Source organism: Melanerpes formicivorus, unplaced genomic scaffold, assembly GCF_026170545.1.
Source record: "Melanerpes formicivorus ecotype bairdi unplaced genomic scaffold, bMelFor1.0.p_v2 SCAF_5, whole genome shotgun sequence".
NCBI classification, from domain to species: Eukaryota; Metazoa; Chordata; class Aves; order Piciformes; family Picidae; genus Melanerpes; species Melanerpes formicivorus.
Window position 1 is genome coordinate 21556488 of NW_027142357.1, and position 14054 is coordinate 21570541.

Sequence of the window (14054 nt, forward strand, 5' to 3'; positions counted from 1 at the left end):
TGTGCCAAGATGTGACCAAGGATCTTCAAAGCTTTCTGTCTGGTTGTTCTGGGAAGCACCCAAATCCAGGGCACATGTGAATCTTCAGGATGTTGGATCTGTAGGATCTCAGTGGGTCTGGATGCATTTTGTGTGTGTTCTTCAGTAGCCATGCTATGAGTGCAGCCCTTTCTCTTAGAGGTGGGAAGTACCTGCCAACCTTAGTCAGCTTTCCTTGCTGATCTCTACTATCCTACTACTGCAACCAGGGAACTTAATAACTATTCTTGCCCTGCAGGCTTTGATTATCTAATTGGGGTGCACTTTTCTGTTATTTAGTGGATGAGATGGTTTTATACTTGTCTACTTAGATTTATTAGTGGACTGTTTTTGTTTGTAGTTTATTAGAGCTGGTTCTTCTTGGGTAAGAAGGCTTTTTGTTACAGGATATTCGTGGTGTTCAAGATAAGAAGAAACATCTGGAGATTAAACCATATGTAAAAATTTACATATTTCATAGGCTAATATATATTAAGGTTAACCTGCAGGTTAACCAGGTGACTTATGTTTTAGCAAATTACTTTAAACAAGGACACCAGTAATCATCTCACAGTAGCTACCTTAAATACACACTTGTTCTAAGCATATGGGTAGATACATTGTCTACATGATGGCTCCTGACTCTCACCTATCTCTGAGGTGCAAGTGCACAGCAGCATTTGTCATTATAGGCATGTTTTTGTCTTATATGGATGTGGTGGAGTTTTAAAATCTTGTTTCTATATTGATAAGCAACCAATAAATATTTTGTGAAATACTGGCTTGTAAGGATCAGTTTGTTTCCTACATGTTCAAAACCCTGTTTTAAAGGAATCTGTGAACCACCGTGTAAGTAATTTATTGCACCTAATTAACACGAGTCAATACTTTTACAAGTAATTAAATCAATTCTAAAATGTTGCACAACTTACCCATCTGTTTCAAGTAACAGTTAAATTGCAGTATAATTCAAATTAAAATGTGTACCTCCATAACCTGTACTTCTAAGTATATGCCAGCATTTGTGTTGTATGCATGTATGTTCCTGTAGTCAAAAAATGTAATTTTAATTATGTCCTGTATATAGTCTTTTTTTCTAGACCATTAGTTTTGTCCCCACATGTAGAAATGCTGAATCCAAGTAACAAGGCAGTAAGTAATACTGGCTTTTAATGACCAGTTAAAGCAACCTGTCATCAGCCTCAGCATCAGTTAAGTTTGTAATTCAGAGAATGGACAGGCTGTAATTGGTTACAATAAAATACTGCTCGGGAAGTAGCGAGTCAGCTTCACCAGTACAGGATAGTGTAGCATGATAAAGACAGGGGAATATGTGGGCCCTCCTAGAAGGATATGAGAGACCAGGTTACCTAGGGTATGAAGAAGGCTGAGGTATTCAATGAATTCTTTGCCTTGGTTTTCACTGGTGAGTACTCCCAACCACACTGCTCTAGTCACAGAAGACAAAGGCAGGGACCAGGAGAATGAAGAACTGCCTATTGTAGGAGAAGATCGGGTTTAAGACCATCTAGGGAACCAGAAGGTGCAGAAATGCATGGGACCTCATGAGATTTACTCATAGATTCTGAGGGAACTGGCAGATTGAATGGCTAAGCCACTTTAAGGAGTCATGGAAATCTGGTGAAGTTCCTGCTGACTGGAAAAGGACAAATACACCTATATAAAGAAGAGTCATTAACTAGATACTTCAAAAATAACATGGCTATCCTGACTCGAGTCTATAGCTACTGTAGCCCTTGCTGTGGCCCTGTAGTCTTGCTCTCTGTTCTATATGCTAGCAAATGTTAGTTCTCTGCTTTAAATGTGTTAATGTAAGATGAACTGTCCTGGCTGGTAAAGCTAATCTAATAATGCAGTTGTTTATACCTCAAAAACAGTGACAGAAATGAGTACTGCTGTGCTCAGTCTTCATATAAATACTCCTGTAGTAAATTCGGTGCCAAATCTGTTAGAAAAATGAGGAAAGTGTAGGCAACATAGGGAGCAGAAGCAGATAAAAAGTATAAAACATTGAAACTATGGAATAAAGTATACTTGATTAAATAGAAGCTGAAATATGAAAAAATGTTGGTTTGAATTCTGATGAGCTATGTTATGTAATAAAAGGTAAAAGAAATAAGGGGAGGAAGAAAACCCACTGTATAAAGTAAGTGTGTAGCGGTGAGATCTGTTAGGCTGTGCAATGATCTCGGTGGGCAAAGGCAAAATGGAAGATGATGGAGCTGTTATTTTCCATGTACCCAAACTGGATCAGGCAATGCCAAAGGAACTACCTCAAGGCCTACTTGTCCTCTGAAACTCAATTAATTGATTTTGCCACGCACTGGACGGTGTACGACTGTAAACCCCACAGGCAGGTACTATCTCTAGTACCTGCCATGAGTTGTTTTTATGGCTGGTTTGAATGGATGTGTTAAATGGGAGGATGCTGAGCTGTTTAAAAGCACATTAGGAAAATGTAAAGAGTGATGGAAATAACAGGGAAATATACCAGAAAAAAAGCAGATTTGAAGTGCAAAAGAGTGGAGTGAGTCTGAAGAGATTTTTGTAAATCAAGCAAAGAGCTGAAGTGTGGAAAAGAGAGGATAATTATGTGGTGGAAAGTCCAATTGTCCATGCTATCTCATGGCAATGGGATTAAGTTTGGACTGGCAAACCATGTGCAAAACACAGTTTTGTAAGGAACTAATAGCAGAGACAAGTAAACAGTCCTGCAGGAAGGAGAAAGAATAGCAGGGCAGCAGACAGGTGACAGATTCCCATGGCTTCCTGATCGAATGAGGAGAGAGAGAGAAGAGGAATGTGTTGAAGGCTACAACACAGTTGAAGCACCTGCTGATGGCTGGAATTTGCTGTGTGACATGGGGCAGCTGTGGCAATGGCAAGGTCATGTGAGTGTGGAGGGCAGAACTCTTTGTGTGCTGGAATTGCACTAAATGAAGACCTAACTGAGCACAAGGGAAAGTGAAGAGGTGATTGGGAACAGTCAGCATGGCTGTGCCAAGGGCAAATCCTGCCTGACCAACCTGGTGGCCTTCTATGAGCAGGTGACAAAATTAATAGATGAGGGGTGAGCAACTGATGTCATTTACCTGGACCTGAGCAAAGCCTTCGACACGGTCCCGCACCACATCCTGATCTCCAAACTGGTGACACATGGGTTTGATGGGTGGACCACTAGATGGGTAAGGAACTGGCTTGATGGCCGCACCCAAAGAGTGGCTGTCAATGGCTCCATGTCCCAGTGGAGGCCAGTGACAAGCGGAGTCCCTCAGGGATCAGTCCTGGGACCTGTCTTATTCAACATCTTTGTGGGGGACATGGACAGTGGCATTGAGTGCACCCTCAGCAAGTTTGGTGATGACACCAAGCTGTGTGGTGCAGCAGACAGGCTGGAGGGAAGGGAGGCCATCCAGAGGGACCTTGACAGGCTGGAGAGGTGGGCACAAGCCAACCTCAGGAGGTTCAGTAAGAGCAAGTGCAGGGTCCTGCATCTGGGTCAAGGCAATCCCAGGCACAAATCCAGACTGGGCATTGACTGGCTGGAAAGCAGCCCTGAGGAGAGAGACTTGGGGATGCTGATGGACTAGAAGCTTAACATGAGCTCTCAATGTGCACTTGCAGTCCATAAAGCCAACCAGATCCTGGACTGCATCAAGAGAAGTGTGGCCAGGAGGTCGAGGGAGGTGATCCTCCCCCTCTACTCAGCCCTGGTGAGACCCCACCTGGAGTACTGCGTCCAGTTCTGGAGCCCCTATTACAAGAGGGATATGGATGTGCTGGAACGTGTCCAGAGAAGGGCCACAAGGATGATCAGAGGGCTGGAGCACCTCTGCTATGAGGACAGACTGAAGGAGTTGGGGCTGTTCAGTCTGGAGAAGAGAAGGCTCCGAGGTGACCTAATTGTGGCCTTCCAGTATCTGAAGGGGGCCTACAGGAAGGCTGGGGAAGGACTTCTCAGGATCTCAGGTAGTGATAGGACTAGGGGGAATGGAATGAAGCTGGATGTGGGGAGATTCAGGCTGGAGGTGAGGAGGAGGTTCTTCACAGTGTCCAGGGAGACGGTTGAGTCCCTGGAGGTGTTTAAGAGCAGGCTGGATGAGGCGCTGTCCAGCCTGATGTAGTGTGGGGTGTCCCTGCCCATGGCAGGGGGGTTGAAACTAGATGATCCTTGTGGTCCCTTCCAACCCTGACTGATACTATGATCTGTGGTACAGAATGGATATTGTGCTAAGGAATTTTGTAGTCTGAGCCTGCTATGCTTCCTTAATGCTACCATACAGAGCTCTCTGCTTTTCCCTTGCTTCTACTGCTGTGCTGAGGTGTCATGAGACCTCTGTCTGCTTTCTCTTTGAGAAAAGAGGTCATGCTAGAAAATAGGCTGGAGGAAAGAACTCCTGATGGAAAAAGGGATGTAAGGTTTGGAATTATCCTTTATAGTCTTCACTTGATGGCAGATATGTTAGGTATTACCCAGCATGCCTTAAGTTTGGGATATTTGCTTTCCCAAATAAAAGTTGTGTTACCAAACCATTACACATCATTCTGCACAGCTTGATATGTAATGTTGCCTTTGCAGAATAAATGCTCAAGGATAAAACCTTGCATGACAAATAAACCACCTCTTGCTCTCCTTAGCTCTTTGAGATGAGGCAAACTTATGATGCAGAGTCAGCTAATCCACAGAAGAACAGATTCTTTTATTCCTGTGTTGGGCATGTCATGAGAGGAGGTACTTGAGATAACTCTACAGGTGCAGCTGAATCAATAAGGCATATTATTACTTTATTTTTCCAGATGACTTCTCCTGCTTCATAACCTCCTATTTTTAACAAGAGAAAATTATATGTAATACTCAGTACAGTGCTTGTTTCATATCATTGGGACCTTCTTTTCTGGCATGTTGCTGCTTGAACAGGTCAGTGTCAGTGGTTTTAAGAAGTTTTTTCCACATTGTTTTCATGTAGGGCAGCACAACCTTTTTTTTTTTTTTTTTTAACAATCTGTTACAATCAATTAAGTAAATGAGAAAATAGAATGCTTGTAATTGAGATAATCAAGCTACATGGAATCTACCCTACTAGTGCTAATATCTGTATATCTTTAAGCTGTATATTAATTAAACACCGTGGAAGTGTTGCAATTAGATTCAGGCTTTACAATTAAAATGAGAGAAAAATTACAGGATGTTAAGGCTTGGAAGGGGCCTATTGAGATCAGTGAGTACAACCTCTCTGTCAAGGCGGGATCACCTAGGGCAGACCACACAGGAATGCATCCACATGGGTTTTGAAAGTTTCTGAAGAAGGAGACTCCACAACCTATCTGGGCAGCCTGTTCCAGTGGTCCATCAACCCTCACCATAAAGAAGTGTCCCCTCGTGTTGAGGTGGAACCTCCTGTGTTCTAGCTTGTGCCCATTGTTTCTTGTCCTATCACTGGACACCACTGAAGAGACTGGTACCTTCACCTTGACAGCCACCCCTCAGATATCTATAGCTGTTGATAAGGTTCCCTCTCAGCCTTCTCAAGACTAAACAACCCCAGTTCTCTCAGTCTGACTTCATAAGAGATGTTTGTAAGCCCTGCATTCATAGCTCTCTGATGGACTTTATCCAGATTCTTGTCTCTCTTGAATTGAAATGAAAATGATTGGAGGGGGTTTTGCTCTGTGAAGCTCTTGGTTGTTTTAAAACACCTCATTATGATTTGTAAAGTTGCCATTGTTACTGTAGACACTCCTGGGAAGCTTGAGGACTCCATAGGAGTCTTAGCTGCTTCTGAAGCAGGTGACCATAAAAAAAACACCCCATACTTCAGTTTGCAAAAGCTACATTTCTTCTCAGATGCATGTGTCATTCTCCTCTCAGTTTCATGAATGTGCTCTGAAACCAGTAGTAAAAGAGATTTTATATTTCTTTCTGTATAGAAAAAAGGGGAGGATGTTTTCTTCTGTTGATGTGAGTGCCCTAAGTTCACACAGGCCTTCCTATCGGATAAAATGGCATTTAGGTATATTTGTACTAGGAGACAAACACTAACTGCATAATCTGGATGTATTCAGTGCTTTTTGAGGGCTTGGGGAAACCAAAGTCAGGCTGTCAAGCCAGGGAGGACCCCTTCCCTCCATATGGGTACTCTCCTTGAGGTCATCCAGCAGGTTTTGGCACACTTGTGCTTTCTGGGTTTTCTGCATGTAGCTTGAGATGGCCACAAGCGTATGTGCTATGGTACCAGTGCAGGGCCGTGTAATGTACATGTTGCAGGGCTAAGGGAATCAAACAGACTTGCTACCTTAAAACTCCCAACTGCTCTTGTTAGTTGGGGGGCACCAAAGCAGCTGAACAGGGCGAAGCTGATGATGAACCCATCTGCTATTTGCTGCATATTGCCATGGCTGTTTCAAGATTGTCATTGTCAACTGAAGTAGTACACCTGATCAGTGTGAGCATGAGATTGATGAAGTTGTTGCACAAATAATGAATAAAAGTAATATTTTTGTTGTGTTTATTTTTTTCCATTTTTTTCTTAAATCTTGCTTTTACAGCACAGTATTTTTCCTTATGACAAATGAGTCTATTTACTGGGATTGCATTTTCAGATGATACCATCTACATTTCTAAAAAGAAGTGAAGAAGAAAACTTACAGGACACTGTCAATTTTTCTTTTGAGTTTGTTCTTAATTTTTTAAAATTATTTGACATTGATACAAAAAAATAGTATCTTGATTAGCAGCTTTGCTGGCAATCCCACAAAGTTGTAAATACTCTAATCTAAAGGAATGCACTCTTACAGACACTATAGATGAAACAATATATACAATTTAGACAAATAAATACATAAGTACAGCCAGTCATATATAATGATACACCTAAAGTTTGGTTACTGTTGACAAGCTTTTCTAGTTAATTACACTCTTCATTTACAAATTGCCATTGCCATCTACATTATAACAACAACAACAAAAAAAAAGAATCAAAAGTGATATTTAATATTATCATTAGGAAATATGGAAAATGAACCTTGAGACTTCTATTTAAATACTCCCATGGTTTTAGGCAAAAAAAAAGAAAGCTTCATGGAAAACCTCCTCCTAAAGAGAGGCGTTTCCCCTTTCTCCCCAGCTGCTTCCCTCAATGTGCTTTGTCCCTGTATGTTTTGGCACCAAAATGTGGTTATAGTCATACTTTAGAAGTGACTAGAAGCCAACATGTCTTAACCAAGTTGTCATTTGTCCCATGCCCAGTGACACAAAATGGCCTTTAAAGTAACAAAAATATTTATTTTGATTAAAAGAGGCTTATGCAAACACTTACTTGTTAACAGTTCCCCATGTGGCACAAATACTACTGAGTGGAACAGTAAGCTGTACCTGTAAGTAGATGTATTGCTCCCTTTCTAGCTCCAGAATGCAATACTGCAATTTCTGAGCAGAGAGTAAATAATAAATTTGGTATGTAAGTGTAACAACATAGTGAAGTCTAGTATCATAAAATTAGTAGTGGTAGAAAATTAGGGTTCTGTTCTTTTAAATTCACTTGACAATAAAAGAAAAAAGATCTTGTACATTCAAAAGTTAGGGCACACATGCTTAAGGCTCTTGAAACACTTGACAAATATAATGCCTAACTCAATTCCATGCATAACAGAATACTATGTAGCAAGCAGACTCTACACATATATACAGCTAAATACAGAAGAAAATGCTTTAGAAATATGTACATCAGTTTCACAATGAACATTTACATTTCTGTTGATCTATCTATTGATAAATGGCAGGAATTTATTTTTTCCAGATAACTATTTTCAAGGTATATCTTCCAATCCTGAATGTAGTCTACTTGTACTAGGAGAAATTCAAGGCTACCATGTTAGTTGAGAGCCCTGAGGTATGTGGACTGGGAGCCCTGCTGTCTTCTTGGTTACTAACCAAAGGCCACAGAAGTATCAGCAGGAGAAGTAAGGCCACCAATCCATTTGGTTGTGGATTCAGAAACACCAAGTTACTGCACAGTGCAGAGGGATAGCACAAGTGATTGCAGCCTGTGGATTGAATTTACTACAAAGCATGTTCCCGGTAGGATGGTGTCCCTGCTGCCTGACTTAGCAGAGGGCTGGGGATGAATTCCAGCTTCCATCCCCTTCTTAAGCATATTCTGGGGCTCGGATAAGGAAGGCTGAACTTCATTTAGTCAGTGTATGCATTATATATTTATCTATGCAATTGGACATTGTTTAGCTGGAGTTCCAAGTTTGATAGGAAGCAAAAGCAACTATAACAAGGACTAGGTCAACTAGGGAAGGATAAAGCTCAATTACACTTCAAGAGATTCTGTATTTCCATATAGAATTATTGATTTTCATGTATGAAGGGTGCAAAAGCTCCTGTTGATTAGCAGTAACACCTGGGTTGTCAGTGTTTTAGCTTCACCTTTAGATCTGAAATAGCTTCACAACTACAGCTTGCATTTTGAAGGCCAAGTGCACTTAACCTTATAAGCAGTTCTTCTCAAAATGGTTATGCTGCGTCTGTGAATAAGACTGTGAATAAGAATTTGCCATGAAAAAGCTTTTAGGGTAGCGTCTTCATTCTTCTGGTTTTGTTATAAAGTGCTATGTACAGCTGTGGCAAAATCAGTTCAGAATTTTTATTTAAATTCTCAGTTAATTTCTGACAGCTTTATAGACATCCTGAATAAAATGTAGACGGAACAGTTTTTCATACGCTATATGTAACTGAAGTGAGTGTTTTGCGTGTGCTGTGGACAGTGTGAGTAATCAACAGCTAATAGAACATCTAATCAGTTTTGTAACTTCTCTGAATTTTATATTCCAAGTTTTTGCTAAGCGATGTCATATTTAGGTCTTTGCTAGAAAATGACCCTCTATGGAGATGGCTTGAATTTCCCAGGAAATAACTTGTGAAAAAATTAACCCTACCCTAGCCGAATCCCGCACACATGACACTTCATTCAACATTTGTATTCAGAACATGAGAACATTAGGACTCTTGAATGAAATTTTGTGTATTTACTTTGTCACGTGTTCTGGGGATCTCTTGAGCAGGATCTCAGTGCATATTGGCTCTGAGATGAGTAGCCTGAAGGCTGCAAATTTGTAACAAAGGCTAGAATTTGTTTTTCTTTAATAGGGAGCTCCTAAAAGCTCTCCATTTTGCTCTGAAAGTTGTAACTCCCTCTTATGTACTCTGTTTCCCAATGAACAGAAAATTGATTGCATTCTTTTATCAGACAAAATTCTGCTTTTCTATACCATTAAAAATCTGGTAGGATCTCATTCATGTGTGTTGTAGCAAAAAGTCAAGCATACCCTTAAAAAATTGCTGTTGTGTTACTTTTCCTTAGGTAAATATTGCTCTGACACACGTTGAAGAAATATGCTGCTGTTGATGCTTTTATCATTCAATATAGTTGTATATTGCTGTGCAAGACATTTAATTGAGAGATCCACTGATACTAATGAGAGACATTGCACTTGCTTTGAAATTAAAAGATACTAATAACTTGTATGAAAAACTCTTAAACATGAGACATCTCCCCTGTTGTCTTTCATGTACATATTTAATTTTAAAATTGTATTAGATCTCTTGGGAACTACATTAGGCTGAAATGGATATCTTCTGTAATAAAAGAATATCACTTGGTGGATTGAAAATATACCACACCGTGTTTCTAAGGCCTGTGAGACATTGATGTTGTTACTGGTCTAAATTCTGCCATTATGCCATCAGTAAGCTGTTCTGGAATTGTGCACATTATACTGTAACATATGCATGTCAAGGTAGGTCTGTGAGGTCAGTGGAAATGTATACTGCTTGTTTTACCAACAACACTCTAAACAGAAATGGTTTAAGTGTCAAAATAGGAAGAGAAGTGTGTTTGTAGTTCTTCCCTTCTTAGGGCCTGAGTCTTATCTCAGTAGCTGGGGCATAACTGTTAAGCAGCTCATAGTAGTTTATTATTGTCCTTTTACATACAGATGTGGGAACTGATGTATGTGATGGGGATAATATTAAAAAAAACCTATGATTTGACTCTAGATCCTTCAGGTTGGTGTAATGTCCGTATGAAAAGAGCCTAAAGTTTGTAAACCAGTAGTCAAAATGAGAAGTCAGTAATTAAAAATCCTCGATAGTTAGCATCCCACAGTTTAACTTGTAAATCATCAGATTGCTTTGTCAAAAAATAACCAGATTAAATGACTACTTTTTTTGTTTTTTAAAAAAGGTATTTACATCAGTAAAAATCTTAACATCTGAGATGTTTCTTGCTGGACATGTCATTCCAAATTCTGTGCATTTCTTCTGGTGTTATCTGGTGCACAGTGATAACTCTGCGATACCTGCACAAGCTGTAGGCCATTTTCCAGTGATTAAAGCCACTGTTTTGGAAGGGGTGAATGCCCAACTTCCGAAGACAGAGTCCAACGTATACATCTTCAAGATGAAGAAGTCTGGTATGAAGGGAGGTTTTGTAAATCAGTTCTGCTACATCAGCTGAAAAAATGTAGCCGGTGCCTGAACAGAAGGGTGGGTAATTGCTGTCAGGATACAAATCTCTTGGCATGTACCACTTACTGCGAACATCTCTTATTGGTCCTCCATTTATAACATAACCAGTGAAGTACCTTCTCCTTGGCTTGGTATTAGGTTTGAGCAGCTTATAAATAAGATTATCCATATTTACAAAAATATCACTATCTGTCTTCATAACGTACTTTGCTTTTGAACAAAATGTTGCTACCCATCTCATCCCCATCAGCGTTTTCAGAGTGAGGTTATGATAAGAGTCAATAAAATCCTCCACAATAATGTCATGGAATATCTGGCTTTCTTGCTCTACCATTTGATTTAACACAGGATCTGCATTTTTTCCAAGGAGAAAAAGCGTGGCGATTTTAATTCCTTTAAAGTTGTTTTCATCTCCCCATGTTTCTCGAATGGCTTGCCTTGCATCAAACTCTTTGTGAGTCGTGCTGATAAGAATGACTAAGAAAGGGACACTCTTCTCACATTTGTTGGGTTCGTTGATAAGAAAGTCGAAAGAATGTGGATTTATAGGTCGAGTTCTTATGTTGCCAAAGGAAACGTTTTTTCTGGCTATAGATATGCTACTGATCTGTCTATGGCCAGTGTAGGAAGAAGTAGGACGAGTTATACTTAAGTACCAAAGAGCACTTGCCCAACAAACTACTGTCAGAATGTATAAGCATGAGACCTTTGAAGCCATTGTTTCTCCAGCTCTTCTATTCCACGTGATGAATGAATAGCCTTTGTACTGTGGGCACACCTACGTCCTGGGGAGGCAGCATATTATTAATGAGGCTTGGAAGTTCGATATAGAACAGTAACTCTGTAATCATTCATGGATCTCACATAGTAGTTATTAACCCTGATGATACTCAGCTTTTCTTCTTTTAGTAGCAGCGACTTCCATTTTTGGGGGGTTTCTGTTATTTCTGAAAAATATGAAGAAAAATATTTTATTGCTGTATCAGAAAAGCCTTAGGCAAGGAAAATGAGCTTAAATGTGACTGGCCATTAGCAAGCTAAGTGTCTTTATGCATTTCTCAGATATCCTGTCTTTTCTTGTGAGGTACCATAATGCAAGATAATATACTAGAATATAGCAGTATAACTGAAGTAATGCTTTTATGATAGTTTTCATAGAGGACAATTAAAAAAAAAGTTATGCATGCATATCATATTGGTTTTTTTTTTCATTTGCCTTTAAAATCACAAAATTACTTTCTCATTTCTAGTGTTTTCTTACTTTTTTAGCATTTGTTCTGGACAACCTTTCAAAATATGCTATAGGACATTTAAAGATTATTTTATTGATCTAGTTGGAGATGTCCCTGCTTACTGCAGAGAGATTAGACTAGATGACCTCTAGAAGTCCCTTTCAACCTGGCACATTCTATGATTCTATTTAAAGAATGAAAAGTAATGCACTTTATTTTTAATGAATAGAATAGAATAGAATAGAATAAACCAGGTTGGAAGAGACCTTCAAGATCATCGCGTCCAACCTATCACCCAACACCACCCAATCAACTAACCCATGTAACCAAGCACCCTGTCAAGTCTCCTCCTGAACACCTCCAGTGACGGCGACTCCACCACCTCCCCAGGCAGCCCATTCCAATGGGCAATCACTCTCTCCGTGTAAAACTTCCTCCTGACCTCCAGCCTGAACTTCCCCTGGTGCAGCCTGAGACTGTGTCCTCTTGTTCTGGTGCTGGCTGCCTGGGAGAAGAGACCAACCTCTGCCTGTTTACAACCTCCCTTCAGGTAGTTGTAGAGAGCAATAAGGTCACCCCTGAGTCTCCTCCTCTCCAGGCTAAGCAGCCCCAGCTCCCTCAGTCTCTCCTCATAGGGCTTGTGTTCCAAGCCCCTCACTAACTTCGTTGCCCTTCTCTGGACTCGCTCCAGCAAGTCAACATCCTTCCTAAACTGAGGGGCCCAGAACTGGACACAGTACTCGAGGTGTGGCCTAACCAGTGCAGTGTACAGGGGCAGAATGACCTCCCTGCTCCTGCTGGCCACACTGTTCTTAATGCAGGCCAGGATGCCATTGGCCCTCTTGGCTGCCTGGGCACACTGCAGGCTCATGTTCATCCTACCATCAACCAGCACCCCCAGGTCCCTCTCTGCCTGGCTGCTCTCCAGCCACTCTGACCCCAGCCTGTAGCACTGCATGGGGTTGTTGTGGCCAATGTGCAGAACCCGGCACTTGGATGCGTTAAATCTCATGCCGTTGGATTCTGCCCATCTGTCCAGCCTGTCGAGGTCTCTCTGCAGAGCCTCTCTACCCTCTAGCAGATCAACACCTGCCCCCAGCTTGGTGTCATCAGCAAATTTACTGATGATAGACTCAATGCCCTCATCCAGATCATCAATAAAGATGTTAAAGAGGATGGGGCCCAGCACTGATCCCTGGGGGACTCCGCTACTGACTGGCTGCCAGCTGGATGTGACACCATTCACCACCACTCTCTGGGTTCGGCCATCCAGCCAGTTCCTAACCCAGCTCAGAGTGCTGCTGTCCAAGCCATGGGCTGACAGCTTGGCCAGGAGTTTGCTATGGGGGACGGTGTCAAAGGCCTTGCTGAGGTCCAGGTAAACTACATCCACAGGCCTCCCCACATCCACCAGGCGGGTCACCTGATCATAGAAGGAGATCAGGTTGGTCAGGCAGGACCTGCCCTTCCTAAATCCATGTTGGCTGAGCCTGATCCCTTGGCCATCCTGTAAGTGTTGTGTTATTGCACTCAGGATGACCTGTTCCATGATCTTGCCTGGCACTGAGGTCAGGCTGACAGGCCTGTAATTCCCTGGCTCATCCAACCGGCCCTTCTTATGGATGGGCACCACGTTGGCCAGCTTCCAGTCCTCTGGAACCTCGCCAGTGAGCCAGGACTGCTGAAAAATGATGGAGAGTGGCTTGGCCAGCTCCTCTGACAGCTCCCTCAGCACCCTAGGATGGATCCCATCTGGTCCCATGGACTTGTGGGGATCCAGGTGGCTGAGCAGATCACCAACTACCCCATTTTGGAACAGTGGAAAACTATGCTGCTCCCTGGCTCCTTCTGCCAGCTCTGCAGGCCAGCTGTCTGGAAGACATTCTGTCCTGCTGGTAAAAATTGAGGTAAAGAAGGTGTTAAGTATCTCTGCCTTTTCCTCATCCCTTATCACAACGTTCCCCTCCGTGTCCACCAAGGAGTGGAGGTTGTCTCTGCCCTTCCTCTTACTATTAATGTATTTATAGAAGGACTTTTTGTTGTCCTTCACAGCAGAGGCCAGACTAAGCTCCAAATGCGCTTTTGCCTCCCTAATTTTCTTCCTGCAAGACCTAGCAACATCCTTAAATTTTTCACGGGTTGCCTCACCTTTCTTCCAAAGGTGATACACCCTCTTTTTTTCCCTTAGTTCCATTAAAAGTTCTTTAACCATCCAGGCTGGCCGTCTGCCCCGGCGGCTCATCTTCCGGCAC

General features: G+C 41.8%; 1 protein-coding gene across 3 annotated transcripts in view; it reads right to left on the reverse strand.

The window, feature by feature from the left end:
* Positions 1–6504: 6504 nt before the first annotated feature.
* The window catches only part of B3GALT1 (beta-1,3-galactosyltransferase 1), a 182930-nt gene continuing 175380 nt past the window's right edge, over positions 6505–14054 (reverse strand). For all 3 annotated transcript variants that reach the window (XM_068138713.1, XM_068138710.1, XM_068138711.1), the window contains one exon: positions 6505–11517. In XM_068138713.1, the coding sequence (XP_067994814.1) occupies positions 10308–11288 (981 nt within the window). In that variant the 5' untranslated portion in view covers positions 11289–11517 and the 3' untranslated portion in view covers positions 6505–10307. The remainder of the gene's footprint in view (positions 11518–14054) is intronic.